Source organism: Scleropages formosus, chromosome 20 (assembly GCF_900964775.1).
Source record: "Scleropages formosus chromosome 20, fSclFor1.1, whole genome shotgun sequence".
NCBI classification, from domain to species: domain Eukaryota; kingdom Metazoa; phylum Chordata; class Actinopteri; order Osteoglossiformes; family Osteoglossidae; genus Scleropages; species Scleropages formosus.
The window spans coordinates 1,127,508-1,144,780 of record NC_041825.1 but is presented as its reverse complement, the minus strand read 5'-3'; the positions used below and the strand labels follow the sequence as shown (position 1 = coordinate 1,144,780).

The following is a 17,273-nucleotide window of genomic DNA, read 5'->3' as shown; positions in this document are numbered from 1 at the left end:
TGGAGAAAACAAGCATCTGCTAAATAAATAAATAAATGTAAATTAATGTAAATCTAACCCTAACCCCCATACTATGAATAAAAGTGGCAACTGTACCTGAAAAACAGAGACCATTTTTACAAAGTCGACGGATCGTAAGCAAAGCAGGGAACACCGGTTGTGTGCGGGAGCTACGTAGCTGTTGGCTCGTTGATAAAGGGCACGATACGAAGCGAAGAGTGAGGCGACACCTGAGGGAGCACCAGACGGATGTGGTCATTTCCATAAAGCCCACACCGCAGGCGGAGCCGCACTTCCGCGTAATAACGAGCTACAAATTGCGTCGAGAAATTTCCATAACCTCACATCTTTCGAAGCCTTAGCGATGGGTCCCGAATCCAAAGCTAATATAAAAATATTACTATATACACACCTCCTGGACCTTCTCGTTCTCCATTGGCCGAATTTAACTCCTAGCTAGTAATCTCGTAGTTCATTTAACGCCTTTTGGGTTCTGTGGCTCCGCCTAAAACTAAAATAATTAAAACAATAAGGAAGTCGACGTGCATTCTTTACTTAGAATGTTGACCAATGTAAATGTATCATAAAATGTGTTTCGGATGTGTTATAAAATATAAGGAGGCACTTTTGGAAACCAGATTTGAATATTATTCCATATTAATAGATGAGAAGAGAAATAATCCACACGTTGTTCTTAAAACAATTGTCAGTTTGACCAGTAGGAGTTCAGAAAGGCAATTTAATACATACACATACTGTCTGAACCACTTGTCCCATTCAGGGTCGCGGGGAACCGGAGCCTAACCCGGCAACACACGGCAAAAGGCAGGAGGGGGGAGGGGACGCAGCCAGGACGGGACGCCAGTCCGTCGCAAGGCACCCCAAGCGGGATTCGAACCCCGGACCCACCGGAGAGCAGCACCCGGTCCAACCCACTGCGCCCCCCTTGGCAATTTAATAGTACTTCCTTTTTCAAATTATGACCTTTTCAATAGTGATGATTTTTTTCAATAATAAATTGGACATCGTTAGAGCGTTGCTTATGCCACCTGCTTCGGGCTCCGTGAGCGGAGGGGGATGGGACCGGTGCCTCGCTAAGTGTGGCACTGCTATGCAGGGTGGTTTTATTACCAGCGCCTAAAGTTAATAGTTAATTTCATTCAGACTTCCTTACTCTATGGTAACGTTAGAAACGGTTCTAAAATTGACGTCACTAGAGCCCTGCTTCCCAGTTTCAAGCGTGTCATTTTTCTCCCCAAAAATCTTTACAGGAAAGGAGCTTCGTAAATTCAGATTTACGTCAACCAACATACTGTAATACTCTTGAAAAATTTCAGTCTGGCTTCCAGCCTGGTCATAGTACACAACCACATCCGATGCTGGAAATACTTGGGTTACCATGTTCTTGGACTCTGTTTCACACTGTTGAATCTGGTCAATATTCTCTCGGCTGGTTTCAGGTCCCATATTCAGGCTATTTGTCATACTTACTAGACTATATGGCTCTTTTATAAATTCTTTTTAAATACATCGATTACATGATTATACTCCTTATAACACAGTGCACTTAAACACCGGGAAGGTAACAAAGGTGATATTTAAATAACTGCAGAAGTGATTTCAGACAGAACCAGTGGTTTTGAGCTTAGCTGAGAGAATAATGTCAATGAAATATTCTTATTCTCAAATACGCATACATTTTTATTACTTTGCTGGAGTCTGAACCCATTACATTTTCTTTTTACGGTGCCTCCACAAACATGTACATTAACTGCCAAAATGTTGTAAATCAAGTGAAAAATAAACAAACACAAGACTTTTGATTTACCAGAACATATTAGAGGTGAAATTCAACATTTTTTCATCCAAAAAATGGACTCTTATAGTAAATAAGACGCTTATAGTAAATCAAGATACGAGTAACCGAACAGAAATACACTAGTTGGAGTCAGTGTGGCGAGGGATGAAGGACTGATGGGGACCAAGGACACTTTTTGAAAGCATGTCCAGTGCCATATGTTTATTGTACAAGGGACTTTCATTCAAATGGCCCAGGGAGGGGACTGGGCTGAGCTGGGCTGAGCTGGGCTGAGCTTGGCTGGACCGGACTGGACTGGTCTAGGGAGGCGAACAGTCCTCCTCGGTGACGTGCTCACAGAGAGCGTGAGGGTTTCTCGTGCAGGCAGAAAACACACACAGCAAAGCTAAATCGCAGCGCTGACGGTGCCTCGATTCATCACTTTGACGCGTCTTTGCGTTCGCGGTCCGCTCAGTGTCTCCGAGGTCCATTCCGCAGCCGCCGGTCGCAGGTCGGCGCTCGGCGCTCGGCGCTCAGCGCTCAGCGTTCATCTTGCGCAGCTTGGGAGGCAGGCTGTCCTCGGGCCGGGCCCCCGGCAGCGGCAGCGGGAGCGGAGTCGGAACGAGGGCCGGGGGCAGTCGGGCCTGAAGCAGGTCCCCGGTGGACTGGGTCATGGGTACGGAGCGCACCTGCAGGGCGCCGAGGTGGCGGCCCTCCCCAGGCTCGCCTCGCCCCGCCGCGGAGCCCAAGCGCTGCAGCTGCAAGGGCAGGTCCCCCGTGCTGGAGGCCCTCTCCGACTGCTGGGGGCCCGCGCGCGGCTCCGGACGCTGCCGCTGCCCCTCCCTCCCGGAGCTGGCGCGCTGCTGCCCGCCGATCCGGTTGCCGCGCTCCTCGGCGCCGTCGATGCAGTCCAGCGAAAAGATGCGGTCTTTGCGCGCGCGGCCGTCGGCCAGGCTGGGCGTGACGACGGGCGAGCGCAGCGACGCCTTCTCCTCGTGCTCCTTGACGCTGTAGCAGGGTGTGGGCACCTCGAAGGTGCTGTGGAACTGCGAGTAGTCCACGCGGAAGAAGCCCTCCTCCAGGGACATGACGGGCAGGAAGCGGTGTCCCCAGAGCACCTCGTCCTCCGTGTAGGAGGTCCGCGCCTGGCAAGTCATACCTGCGGAGGAGGAGGGAATGAATATTCGTTCGAACCCTTTTAATGTGTTTCTCACCTGACGCTTTTACCCAGCTCAGCTTGAAAATCCTCCCATTCCTAGAGCCGTTAAGGTGGAACGTCCTTCCCAGGGATGCCGTGGCAGGGAGCCCTCGTTCCACGTCCTCGACCATCACGCAACGCCGTTTGAGGGGTCAGCGACGTGCTGCCGTTTTGCACGCCAGAGGGAGATTTCCCGCAACTCGTCACGTGACGCCATCATGACGAGTCCCCGCTTGCAAAGAGCCAGGACTGCGCGGCAGCACCCGAGCCCGATGCCGGCGGCCCGTTCCGTCATCCGCTCACAGTTTGCCTTTTGTTTCACGCATGCAAGAACGACTGTTTCTCTTCTCTCCTTGAAGCACGAAACGCTGCTTTTTGCATGTTCCAGCTGTCACTTCGAGCCTCGGAAAAGGGATCAGATCTCATTGTTAGCAACGACTCCCATTTTCTCCTCGTCAGGCAGCTGTCATCTCCTGTCAACATCTTCTCAACACGGACAAAAAAACCATCCGCAAACATCACCCGCCTGGTAGTGCCTTATTCTGCCCCCCACTGCAGCCCCGCTTGAGTTTGAGCTCTTCCGCGCGACTCATCGCAACTCATCGCAACTCATCGCAACTCATCGGCTTTTCTCTGCGGTCTGACTCACTGTCCGTTTCCCTGGTGACCTTTTCCGTCTTCTGCTTCTTCCCCCTATCTGTAAGTCTTGGACACAGGTGTCACCCCCCATCAGTCCGCGTGGGGTTTGCGTGTTTGCGTGCTCTCCTGTGTTCACACGGCTTTCCCGTCACGGCGCCCAGACGTGCCTTTCAGGTCGGTCGGTGAACCTGAACTGACCTTAGTGTGTGACTCTGTGTGTGTGTGTGTGTGTTACGTTGCTTGCTTGTGCGGATGGGTAGACACTTGCAAGCCGCAGCTAAATACAAATGAGTAATAATGTACATTGGGGATTTATGTGGCACAGTCAATAACGTACGAGACTTGCCGAACGGTGTAATAAGCCTGCGATAACCGCAGCAGTGTCGCGTGGTGGCCGGTCTTAGAACTTATTGACTGCACCACGTACATCCTTTACGTGACCTTAGCAAGACGGAATACTGCAAGGCTGATGAGAACGCTGCGGCGACGCGATATATAATGCTGTACCGGTCCAGAGCACGAACACCCTTCGAGTCGAGCGCCTCCCTCCACGCTCAAGCGCAGCCACATGGGACGATTATCTCAGGCCTCCTCGCTTGGGTGACGCCCCTCCGCAGCTAATGGGCACAATTTCCAGCTGTCTGCTCTTTGCCGCCGTCTCGCAGCCCTCGTTCGGTGTCTGTCAAGCGCGCTGTCAGTCGGCGAACTCCGACATCTCCTCTCAAATCTCATAATGGGATCAAGCAGGACACGGATTGCGGACACGAAATAAATTAAAAGTGTGAAATGAGTTCGACGTCTTTCAGTCGTCCAGCCAGCTGCAGTAAACGCGTACGAACTGTGTACAAATTGTTGGCTCCCTGCATTTCTGAACGACCTCCCCGACGTCCGTGATGAGCCGCATCGCTCCGATCGGAGGTCGACCGCACCCTGTCAGAGGTCCTTCTGTTTCACCTTTTTGTTATTGTTAATTTTCTGATAGACCTTGTTTATTCAAGGCAGTAGGAACAGTTATGCAGGACAGTGCATGAAAGCTATGCAAATATGCGATGTGATTAATTACTGTCCTTTCCTGTTTTCTGTGTGCAAACCACGTCTTCATCATGGTTCCTTAATGAAAGGAATAGCATATTTCTTGCTATAATAATGATAATAAATATTATATATGTTTTTTATATATATATACTTTTATACCAGCCTCCCTCTCACCCCCACTGGGGTGGTGTGTGTGTGTGTGTGCGTGTGTTTTCCTCCTCAAGCTCGGCTCCTCTAACGGATGCCTTGGAGTTTGAAGGTTCTTTTCTGCGCAGTATCCTCACTGTTCCTAGGACCGCACTCTTCTGGACAGAGACTTCGCATGTCGTTCCCGGAATCTCCCGGAGCCCCTCTCCCAGTCCGGGGGTCACAAGCCCCGAGTGCTCCTATTACCACTGGGACCGCTCTGGACGTCGCCTTCCACACCCGTTCCAGTTCGTCCTTCAGCCCTCGGTACTTCTCCACCTTCTCATGCGCCTTCTTTCTGATTGCTACATCCATCACAATATATAATTATAATTCTGCACCTTTATACAGCTTTACTGATGTTTTACCGCTGTTTCTGTAAAAATGAAATTTCCAGAGAGAAGTGCTGCCTGTGCCAGGGGAGGCAGTGGGTTCCAGAGGTAGTAGATGAGGGTATTTTACAATTAACCTGGTTATGCCCCTGTAGTCTATAAAATTCAAGACCTGAACCCCCCCCCACTCTCCATCCTTCTTTATTTCCCATGAAAAAGAACCCAGCTGAAGCAGACGGCAAATGATCCCCAGTGGCAGCATCTCTGTGCTGTACCACATGTACCGGAGCATGTTAGGGTTATTACTTTGCCCAAAGGTACTGCGGTAGAAGGTGGCACTGGAAGCAAAGTCCTTGGAGTGCAAGGCAGGAGCTCCACCCACTGCGCCAACTGCTGCCGCTGTAGTGCTAGTGTTGCCCATACATACATGGGTGGCAGGTAGCGCAGTGCTTACAGCAGGTCACAGGTTCAAATCCCACCTCCAGCTATGGTACTCTTGACAAGATAATTACCCAGCACTACTCCAGTAAAACTACCCATCTGTATAAATGGGTAAATCAGTGTCAGTAGCTTGAGAGCAACGTCTTTCTAGAAATCTTGAAGGGCTGAATTCAGCTTGTAGTCATACAGTCAGATGGATTGTTCATAGGAGCAAAGGCAGAGAACGGGGAATTACATTCTTACCGGTGGTCTCCACGATGCCCTCCAGGATGACGACGATCTCGAACTGCTCGCTCATGAGGGAGCGCTGGGAGAGGTCGAAGAAGGGGCTCTTGCCGTTGATCTCATGGCAGATGGTGAGAGGCGAAACCAGGAAGAGCTGGTCTGCTCCAGTGCCAAAGCCTACGTCCAGCTCGCACTGGTCCAGCGGGAGGAACTCGCCCTCCGGGGTCTGACGAGACTGAGAAACACACAGAACGGCGGGTGGGTCCATTGGTCTGGTCTGCTGGAACCGGCAGCTGCATCTCGAAGGTAACGCGTTCCTGAAAAACCCTGTGTAAGGTGACCTCTCACAACTCAAACTGAAAATAATTCCAAATGCCGTTGAAATTATTTTTTTAAATTACTTCAATTACTTAATTAAATTTTAATTACTAATTAATTACCCTGATTACTTACTTTTTAATTACTTCCTTCAGTTACTAACAATTAGTTAAATATTTAACATTTGTCGTGAGACGCCATAAGAGTGCTGTTTACCTTCATGAATGACTCTACGACTCTTCACGGCTGGCTATACGCACTTGTTCGGCTCTCTCGTCGCTATCGTGGATCATAAACTTAAACGAAACATACATGATACTCCTTGTTCATGTGTTAATTCAACCTTTAATGCAAAAAACCTGAAGAGTACAGACAAAAGAAATGAATGAATACAATAAGAATGAACTGACCCTCACCAAACGAGTTGGGCGGGCGATGGTTCGGACAGTCGGAACGGAGGCCGTGCTTATCGAGATTAAGACGGGACAAAGGAGCAGACGAGCGCTTACGGACACCGAGAACTTAAAAGGCGCACGAGCCGAACTCTAACTGCGAAGACGAGCACACGGTGGCTCTGGTCTCGTGGCGCTCGGCTGTCGGGAGAGGCGCAAAATTCACTCGGTCCTCGTAAACTGGAAGAAATGTCTCGTAAGCTAAATTGGAGGTACTAAACGAAACTTCGTAAAGTCGAATAACGCGAGTTGGAGTATCGTGAGGATGAATGTACTTTACGTACGTTCGCTTTCACTCGCTCACTGTTCTTTACTGTTCATCACCACTTAACTGCTTGCTTGGGTCGTGGACATCGTGGTCCAGAGGCTGTCCTGAAAGCACAGGGTTAATAGCTAAGTGGGACACACCTTGGACAGGATGTCGCTTCCAGTAACAATACCACAGAAACATATTTCAGCGAGCCTGTTACCCTGTAGCTATATTGCTCATGGGAGACGTGCTTCCTGAGCCCTTCAGGGCCCAACGTAGACCACGCCACCACAACAGAGACCGGCACGACGGCGTGAGCACTTTGTGTTCAGCGGTGGCGGCACGGCACAAGAGATGTCAGCACACACTCTTCTCCGTGAAAAATCTCAGCCCGCCCTCTGCGAGCGCCGGGGCTGGAGGTACCTGTGAGTCAGCGAGCCATCTGCGATCCACGTCCCAGGGCCATGTGGTGGAGCCGTCCACGGCGCTCAGCACCGACTCTGAGTCACCGGGAAGCAGAGCGCTGGCCGTGCCCACAAAGGTTAAGAACTGGGGTCGTGTGAAGACGAAGGATCCCCAAATGACCTTTTCGGCTTCACCGCGAAACGAGTTACGTTACGTGTTTTCCTACCTTCGGACAATGTCCGGTTAACCAGGACTGAACAGGAGCCGCTACTGTCTAAGGACCATTTTGAACTCCAGGTGTGGTGAAAGCAAAACCCACTAGCGGACATTACTGGAGAAACCCACGAGGACATCGTGGCACAAGGTACAGCGGACACACTCCAGTCGCGTTCGTTTTATCGTCTTCTTGGGCCAACGCTGCCTTCGGAGTAGAACTTTGGTGGCTGCAATCTAGACAGGAGAAGAGAACATTCCTGGTCCGAAGGCTTCCGCTGAGGCCAAGAGGCGAAGCCCCCGATTCCGCCGGTACAGTTCCGCGTTCTAGGCAGCTTAAATCACGAAGCATTTCGTAAAGAAGGACGAATCGTGAATTTCAATTCAATACCTTCTACAGTAACATCGGCAACAGACTGATAAGACAGCAGTAAAGAGACGAGTTTTCTCTACGCAGCCGACGACAAGGGACCCAACCTCAGCGGTTCCCTCCTTCAGCACACTCTCACGTGGACTGGAGCGCTGGGGTCCGACGCACAGCGCAGTCCTGACAGGTGATGAAGTGGGCAGCTTGTCTCCACGCCCGCAGCTAATATTGCCCCCCCCGTGCGAGGGGGGCAGATGGGCCCCCTGCAGAGGAGGCCACGAGACAATCTGCCGGCCTCGGGTCCTGCAGGGTGCGGCCAGAACGTGGTACAAGTGCGATTCGACACCGTCAGCCCCGTGCGACGCTAAAATTTGACCAGGGAATCAAAATGTTTTGCACCGAGAAGCGAGGACCTCTTCGGGCTCCACGCCCGCAGCGAAACTGGGGGAAAGAGCTCAAGAGACGCAAAGTAGGTCTTAGCAGAGGGAACCGGAGAGGCGTTCGCTGAAAAGGGAACGCGACGTGGATCCGTGAGGGATTCCGCCGCAAGGACGGAGAAAGGAGGAGTCTGAACATCTAACGGCGGCACCGTGGACCAGTGCCTTGCGAGATCAAGGTGATGTTTTCAGCACAGATGCTGCCGGCGCCCCGCAGCGGCGCACCTCGGCTTCGCTGCGTTCAAAGAGGGCCGTCGCACCGGAGAGACCGCGGCTCCCACACTGACCCACTGGCCTGCTTTACGGCACACGCATTCGGTCCGCTTCCTTGTTTCCCGTCTACCGACTTTTTCTTTTTTCTCTTCTGTCACTTCACACATTCACATTTATGTCGACTATACGTTCAGCCGACACGCTGCTATAAAAAAAGATGCTCAAGTACATTGAAGCGCTTTTTAGTCGGATTTCACAGCATGGTGGCGCAGCAAATAGCACCGATGCCCCGCAGCTTCTCGGTCTCGGTTCCCACATGGATTCGAACCCTGCACATTCTTTGTGGAGTCTGCATGCTCTCCCCGTTCGTGTGGGCTTCCTCCAGGTGCTCTGGTTTCCTGCCACAGTCCAAAGACCTGTGTTTCGGGTGAACTGGTGACTCTAAACTGACCTCACTCTGTGCGTGCGTGTGTGAGAGTGTGACATTGCTCAGTTGAATAAATGGGTAAATGATTGGAGTGACTTTAATACACTCTTCCTACCACTGTAGTTCACCGTGACCAAAGGCATCAGCTAAAGCTACTAGATGTTACTTATAAATATCATACAAGTATTTTTACTGGTGATTTATTATTATGAGTTATTTAATAAATGCATGAATAATATTATGATTATAATCCATGTTTTTGCACTTACTGCATTATTGGACGAAAGGCTGCGTACTTTGATTCGGACTGTTGGCTGGAGCCATAAATAGATTTATTCAGTAAAGCGAAATGTAACTACAGGACACGCCCAGTAGCCAGAGTCTGATGTCTTGGCAAAATCTTTGTAATATTTTTAATCCCTTGGCTGCGGAACCCAAAATGGGAAATCCTATCAGCAAGAGGATTAAAACATGTTTTTGGTCAATAGAAAGACAGAAGCAGTGGGTCAGCGAGACAGCTGGTCCAGCACATCAACAGCAAAAGGAGAGTCTGCTCCTGCCATCTGTTCATCTAGTGCTGTGACCGTTACTGTAAAATCAATAAGCAAAGATGCTCCGAATCAATCGCTTACATAATGTTTGTTGACGCTGAAGATAACAACATATATTGACTGCGCCAGGACAATAGCAGGGTACGAACTGGCTTTTTGTGTAATTTTTCCAGCTGGCTGGGATGGCTGTTCACGTCCAGTTCCCTTCGCGCATCTAGGCTGCTATAAATAGGAAGGGAAGCGCGGCTCTGGTCAGTGTGATGCGGCGCTCGGCCACTTGGGAAAGAACACGGCGAGGAACGCGCCGGCCTTATCGCTTTGCGGAAGGGCCCAGAATGTAGCGCTCCGAAGCAAGTCGCCGCTCCCGATGTGTGGCACGGGTGACGCCGGCACCAACAGGAGATCGGGTCCCGTTCCTTGCCGGCCCAGAAAGAGGTACAGCGGAACCTCGATTATCTGAACCGCCGTGCCCCCCCCCCCCCAAAAAAAGTTAGTTCTCTAATTACTTGAGTTTGTTTAACTCAGATTATGTAGAATACTGTGATTCACAATGGAAACCTGGTAAACAATTAGGTAAGTTCAAAATGAATGTAATATACCTTGTTTCTTCAAAATGTTTTGGTTATTATTTACAAACCATTTCTGAAATCAATTTTTTTAAATAATATTTCATATTTCAAAACACAACAGTAATAACCTTAAGTTCAATAATTTCACTGTAGGCCTAGTTACACTTTTTTGTATAAACTGGGTTTTCTGGCGTGTCTTTCGTTATCCAAGCTCCGACTAACTGAACCAACGTTGGTCCCGACTTGTTTCTACCGTATTTGGTGTGCGGAGAACTTGTGGGGCGGCCGGTCGTGTCGGGGTTAAACGCTCGGCCCCCGACCTCGAAGCTGCAGAGAGAAACTGCTGCTTTCTGCTTCAGAAGGACACGTTTTCGGAATTACTGAGTAGCGAATATGGATACTACTGTACAACTGTGAGCTGAGGACAGAATCCAGGCAGGCAAATAATTAATGTGGAAAATATTCAGCTCTAAGCTACAGAAGTCGTTTTGCGCAAAGGCATCTGGTGAGGAAATAAAGAGTGTAACGGCTCCGTGAATTCCTGCTTAAAAACGACCCAAAGTGCAAAGTGAGCAACTGTTGACGCGCTAATAAAAACGCCACCTTGGAGTCGAGGGAAAATCGGGGCGAAGCCGTGCAGGAAACCTCCACGAGGGAAGCAGCACGAGATCTTAAAGCATCGATATAAAGCGAAACCACCGACAGAAAAGAGACTTTTACAAAGTGTCAAAGATTTTATTCTCCCTGCACATTAAAGTGGAGCAATTATACGAACATGTGCTGATACTTCCTTATTCTTAGGACGCACAGTTCACGTGCTTTTGCTGCTTTTATAGCTCATGGAAACGGGACGCTCGGGTACCTTTCAGTTTAAAATGATGCTTGTATTGGAAATACTGAATGTAGATGTGAAAAAGAGAACACTCTGTCCATATTTCGCTCTCCAGCAGGCAGCATCATAGTCTCCGACGGACACTTATTGGCCCAACACGACTTCGTGAATGTGAACTGGCCGCAAGAAGACACGACCCATTGTCCATGATCTCAGTGCACCGGGACCAGGAAGGACATACTTTTAACCTGGACAACCCGGAAATCCTGTCTCAAGCGGATACAAAGCACTCAAGAGAGTTCCTCGAGGCCTGGTACTCATCAACAAAGTCGATGAATAGGGACTTCAATCTAGAGCCCATCTATGAGCCCATACGACGCAAGGACCACCCAGCATGAACCAAAAACTAAACTGGTAGGGTTTAATCAGGTTAATTAATCAGGTCAATTAGGTTAAATCAGGCTGAGAACCGGCTACAGCAGCAGCGATCGGCCAACCAGAAAGCAGAATGGGATCCAGTGCTCAAGGTCATCTCAAATCAGCCAGTCAAGGAAGTTTCCAGCTTCCAGACCCAACATAAAGACTGACATTCAAACCCGCATTACACACATTGAGCACTGATGATGTCACCTCGACTGGTGATGAAACGGTTGCAGTCTGAAGGCCAAGCTCGGCGAACATCCGAACAAACGACCTGAGCTACGAACACCATCAATCTTCTCTACCGTTTCTAACTTATCGGCCCACGCAAGCAGACGGTATCGGACCTCGGGACACGGGTACAACATCCGAGCGGCATCTTCGCATTCGAAGAAGCGATCGAACCCGTGTGGCTGCGTGTGGCCCCGGGGAAATCGATCACACAGCACACAGTGCCATCGCTGGCGACAAGCATCCGAATGGAGACGGGAGTCATTAGAATTCCGGCCCATGTTAGCATACGACCTTCAGCTCCCCTGTTGGCAGCCCCCCCCCCCCCACTCACCTCTCAGACAGATGACCGACCCAGAGGAAACGCGGAAGAGGGCGACGCAGCCGAGCCATTTTTCCCCGAAACCTCCTCCCGAAGCGCGGATGGCTAAAGGTCACAGTGACGTCAACTGACCAAAGTGGTACGTAGCGGACAGGGTTCGCCGAGAGCCTCGGATACGGCGCGTTTCCTTGACGCGGACGAGAGCGAGTTGGATCCACCGTGACCCTTTATTTTATCACCGCGGCGCAGGACTCCCTCTCACAGAGAAATGTACTGCCTCTGCTCACATTATAGAGAAGACAGTTTCCACTGCATTGATTGAGATTTTTCTTTATTTCAGAGTGTGGGGATAAAAAATGGCAGCTGTCACCTGCGCTACTGTCCGTCGGGGGCACCATGCCCCCAGGTGTGCCATCTACAATCACACGATACATGCTGAAATTTGACACCCAAGGGAGGAGTGTCATCTTCATAATGTGTGTAGAACACCCTGTCCCTTCGGGGTTGTAACTTAAATAAGTGCGGTAATGTCCATCACCGTAGGAGTCATTTTTAAGCGAAGAACAAGGCTTCCTCGGCCATATCGCGCCCCGTCAGCGGCCGCATGGGGAGTGCGGGGGGGAGGGGGAGGCTGGATGCTGGTTTATGATTCACCCTTAATGCACTGCTCATGGCCCTGAAGATGTTGTTTACCGGTACACCGAGGTTAAAAGCTTTTCATTTGGCTCCTGACAGCACGAGCTCCCGATCAATATAGTCGCTACAAGGCAAGGCCACATAAAATACTATATCTACTCTTATTATAAAAAGGACAAAAATCTGTCACCCAAACAGAGTTCACGTTCCTTCCTGCTCTGCCAGAGCATCCAAACAGAAATCCTACTGAACCGCGCACTGTCTCAGTGCTTTCGTTCCTTAAATTCAAATTTCCGCAAGTATTCATACATACAAATTGGGTTTTTTTTTACATGTGTATCACTTTCTTTAGATGCATTGGTCTGCGTTGTACCGACACTTGTGGGTACAGAAGTGTTCCTACAGCTAAATTTCATTTATGCTTTACTTCCAAATACTTCTCACCTGAAATAAATCACTGCACCGTGTGGACATAATTAAGAAGGAATAAATCCTTTCAATGAAGAACACGAGCTGCACCGATAGGGCGGCGGGGAGTACAGTGACACTTGAGACCGTGACCTGATGCAGGTGCTTCACATATTTGTGTTTCTGGCAATAGCAGTCAGTCTCCAGTGTGATGAATGGAAGGTATCAGCAATAACTGTAAACAGTGTAGATGACAGTCTGTTTGACTGAGGCTGCAAGTAAACTGTAGCCGTCCGTTTTAAAGGCACCTGTAATGGTGATGTTTGGTGAATAGCAGTGTTCGATATCGCCTCGCTTTACCTTGAGAGAACAGATCATTCCTGCCCACATCATAAGGTGACTCTCGCCGTTTCTGACCATTTCGCCTGCGCTGCATTATTATGACCGTGAACAAGACGAGAAGAGGAGTGAACTCATTTCCCCCGTAACTACGGCTGGAATCGAGAAAGGTGGGCAGCAGATGAGATGAGCTCGGGATGAGATGCAGCCCTCGGCTTGGGGATGATGGAGAAGTAGCAGCTCCACCACCAGACTGTGTAGAGTAGTGCAAGGAGGACGACCTGTCTCGGCACACGTTCGGCCTCCACTTGTGACTATTTTGTTCATTTCATTTCCTTACGTACACTGGGGAACATTTTCCGTTCACGGCCTTTGCAATAACAGATGGTTTCAGCAACGTGAACGTACACAGCGAATGCATATAGTGCTTTTTCATGCAGATACGTGGACTTTCACTGTATAACGAGCAACTGTACGAAATTATACGGGTGACATCTAAAAAAAACAAGTCTAATAATTAATTGTTGTTTCTGTCAAATTAGTATCTAGCAGCGTTATTGTGTGAGTGCAAACTGATGCCAGATGCTCTTTCTTGCCCTCTCGGTGAGAAGCCAGCGACCTGCCGGGGGGTCTATGAGCGAGGTGTAGGATGCCGCAGTTGAGTGTGCTGCACAAGGACCCTAAGTTCAATAGGTGGTGTGAGCGGTCAGTTCTGGGTTTCCAGCAAATGCGGTCGCTGAAAAACTTCCCAGATGCACTAAGGTACGCAGCAGAATGATGCTTTAAATGGACTTCTGATAAACTTCATGTTTTCACCTATGAAAAAAGAGAAGAGTATTTCTGATGGCAAATTAAAAGTGCACAGCGGTATCTATGCTTCTTGCTCTCGGCGACCCTGATATTGAAACTCATTCCTTTCCGGTGAAACGTCGCTCACCATCTTGATTTTACAGTGCGACCTGCTGTTCCTCTCAGTGCAACTATTCTATACGCAGGGATTTTGCTGTATTTTTCACAGAAAGAGTCCGGAGACCAGGGTGCTACATGGAGAAAGGAAGGTATGCTGAAAAAAGCACAAATAACATGAAAAGGCTCATTTTCTTCCTGGAATAATGCTGTTCTCAGACAAAAATTATGTATTTTTTGCTTTCCACTGTATAAAAGGCTTCTCTTCCTAATAAGATTTAATACCTGTTATTACTGAAGGGATGAGAAATTACATTCGGTCGTAGCTGTTGTTTGCGGCCGGTTGTTATGTAGCCCTCGCACCTGCCGGGAAGAGCATCAAATTTTTCTGAAGCATCTTTCATTTGAAAAAAAAGACTAGAAACCTTTATACTATAATTTAAAGTATCTCAGTTTGTGTAAATTACTGCTCTTTCTGACTCTGAGGTCTTGATATGTCGCCACAGATATAAACTCTATTGTCCAGAGTTTTCCATTGTACTTCAACCCACTTTTAATTTAAGGGTTGTTTGCAATAATTCCTTATTTGTCACCTGGCTGTATATTTGCCTGAGATGTCTAATAATAATTTTTTAAAACTGTGGACGTTACAACATCTTTAATCTTTGTCTCTGTAATAGATGACTCCAGTTCATCGGACATAGCAGACTGATGTCAACTTTCCAGGTATGTCGGACGCACACTCTTCCGCAATATTAGCAGACCGGTACATAATTCGAGTTACACCTGTTTTACTCAGGGTTACAAGATGTGGCGAATGACTGAGCCCTACCTGACCTCTAACCTTGGCATGTTGCAGTAGGCAGCAGTCTGTGAAAATGTCAAATAACTGTACCTTGGGACAGTAATAATGGGGGCAGCTGGTAATGTAGTGGTTAACGCTGCTGCCTTTACACCTCAGGGTCGCAGGTTCGAATCTCACCTCTGACTGCAGTACCGTTGAGCAAGGTACTCACTCCAAATTGCTCCAGTAAAAATTAGCCAGCTATACCAATAGGTAAGTAAATGTAGGTTGATTAACATTCAACATTGTAAGTCGATTTGGAGAAAAGGGTCAGATAAATACAAATCCAATTAATACTAATAGTAATAAAAACAGTCTTAAGACTAGTCAGTAGGGAAATAGGTTTGCACTTGAGTGTACAGAGAGTGTGTGTTGCTACGGAATATGCTGTAGATTGTTTCTGTAAGTCAGTCCATGTGGAATAGCAAATGTTTTAAATTTATGTGCGAAGAAGAGAAGTCGCGCGTTTGGCTCCCGCTTGATCGTAACGAATATACTATATTATTAGTGCGTAATCATGTGCTGGAACGCGGCTGCTGCACTGCCACTGGTCCTCTACACGTGTGTCAGAAAAGATATACCAGCCAGCGTTATTTCTGCATTTCTATTATTCGTGCTGCCCCGACGTTACTGCCGACGAGCGCGGTCACGAAGGCGGGGGCAGCGCGATGTTTACAAGCTCGGTGCCACACCGGCGCAGCTGTGCGTAAAAGCGCGCTCCGCTCGCTCGGGCAGGGCGCGCTGGGCCAGGGTGTTCCCGGCTGTCCCCGGCTGTCCCCGGCTGTCCTCCTACCTTGATGAGTTTGCAGCGGATCTGCGCCGACACCATGTGGCTGTTCCTCAGGTTGCCCACCCTGAACATGAGGCAGAGCCTGCCGTCGCGCTGCGAGATGACCGCGTCCTGGCTGAACATGAGCGTCTCGGCCCGCTTCTTGGGCTGCGACATCTTGATGAACATGCAGCCGATGAGGAAGGCGTCCACGATGGAGCCCAGCAGCGACTGGAAGAGGAAGAGGATGATGCCCTCCGGACACTTCTCGGTGATGTAGCGGTAGCCGTAGCCGATGGTGGCCTCCGTCTCGATGAAGAAGAGGAAGGCGGACGGGAAGTTGTACACGTTGGCCACGCACGGCGTGTAGGAGGGGTCGTCGCCGCGGTTCAGGTCTCCCCTGATGTAGGCGATGATCCACCACATGGAGGCCATCACGAGCCAGGCGATGGTGTAGGTGAGGATGAAGATGAGCAGGTTCCAGCGCCACTTGAGGTCCACGAGGGTGGTGAAGAGGTCCGAGATGTAGCGGCTCGTCTCGCCGCCCAGGTTGCCGTGCTGCACGTTGCAGCGGCCGTTCTTCTCCACGAAGCGCTGCCGCTTCTTCTTGGCGGGCGCCGCGTACACGGCAGCGCGGTTCGTGTTCACCACCTGGTACTCGTCCCCGAATTTCCTCCGCAGCGCCGACATGCCTCCCGCAGGGCAGCAGCAGCAGCAGCAGCAGCAGCAGCAGCGGCCGCTTCTTTGCGCGCAGTCGCTCAGCGGCAGCCGCTCCAAGTGTCCCGAGTCCGGGGGGGTGAGGAGGAGCTGCGTTACGTTACGAGAGGGAGCGCAGAGGCGCGCAGTGGCGCATCGTGTCCCGCGAGCGCGACGAAGGACGAACTTCGTTCTTCTTCTTTCCGAAAAAAGCCCTTTTGACGCAGGACTCGACTGGCGGCGCTTTGGAGAGACGCGATCGATCGGCGCGCGCGGCCGTTCTTGCACTTTTTACAGCTGCATGATGATGATGATCGCGAGGACGTGCTGAGGGCAGACGAGCGCTGCGAGACCGAGTCCGGACTGCCGTCCTGTGAGCGCGCCGATGTTTGCGCGTCCCCGCAGGAAACTCCCACTGACATGCCATGGTGTGTGTGTGTGTGTGTGTTTGTGTGAAGCTCTCCGCGCCGCGGGGTGGGGCGGTGGGGGGGGCTCGTGCCTTCTAACCCAATCGGGGACGCGGGAACCGTTCTGGATGTACTCTACTACCAACCAGTACTGTACAGTAAATAATAATGGTACATGATGATGATGTGTGGCGCGTCTGCGAGTTTTCATTTCACCGACACTCGTTTCCCACAAAACGAGGATCAGCTGAGCCTAATAAGTCTGCCTCACGTAAAGAGTCTTTATCATGAAACAATAATTTCCATTAATGTAATACGTCACACGCATACACCAATAAACACCATAGAGTGAGGTATTTAGTAGCAAATGGGACTTCTCACTAATAATGGCCCATTCGGGGGAGGGG

General features: G+C 49.9%; 1 protein-coding gene across 2 annotated transcripts; it reads right to left on the bottom strand.

The window, feature by feature from the left end:
• Positions 1–900: 900 nt before the first annotated feature.
• Positions 901–17,265, bottom strand: LOC108919172 (G protein-activated inward rectifier potassium channel 1-like). Of its 2 annotated transcripts, none has more exons than XM_029246584.1 (3): positions 15,788–17,265; positions 5,873–6,089; positions 901–2,957 (listed from the first exon to the last, which is right to left on the bottom strand). In XM_029246584.1, exons 1-3 carry the CDS (start codon positions 16,451–16,453, stop codon positions 2,332–2,334), a joined length of 1,509 nt encoding a protein of 502 aa, XP_029102417.1. In that variant the 5' UTR covers positions 16,454–17,265; the 3' UTR covers positions 901–2,331. The 2 variants fall into 2 exon arrangements, with proteins under 2 accessions (XP_029102417.1, XP_029102418.1); XM_029246585.1 differs by lacking the exon at positions 901–2,957 and adding an exon at positions 14,436–14,513 and having other exon boundaries at positions 6,029–6,089.
• Positions 17,266–17,273: the final 8 nt, after the last annotated feature.

What these genes read in the sequence shown, in the direction of transcription:
- LOC108919172 (XM_029246584.1), bottom strand. Translation starts at nt 16,453, where the DNA reads ATGTCGGCGCTGCGGAGGAAATTCGGGGACGAGTACCAGGTGGTGAAC. An exon ending in TCCGCTGCAAACTCATCAAG is followed by an intron (nt 6,090 to 15,787) that starts GTAGGAGGACAG and finishes TGTGTTTCTCAG; the next exon opens with TCTCGTCAGACCCCGGAGGG. An exon ending in GGGCATCGTGGAGACCACCG is followed by an intron (nt 2,958 to 5,872) that starts GTAAGAATGTAA and finishes CCTCCTCCGCAG; the next exon opens with GTATGACTTGCCAGGCGCGG.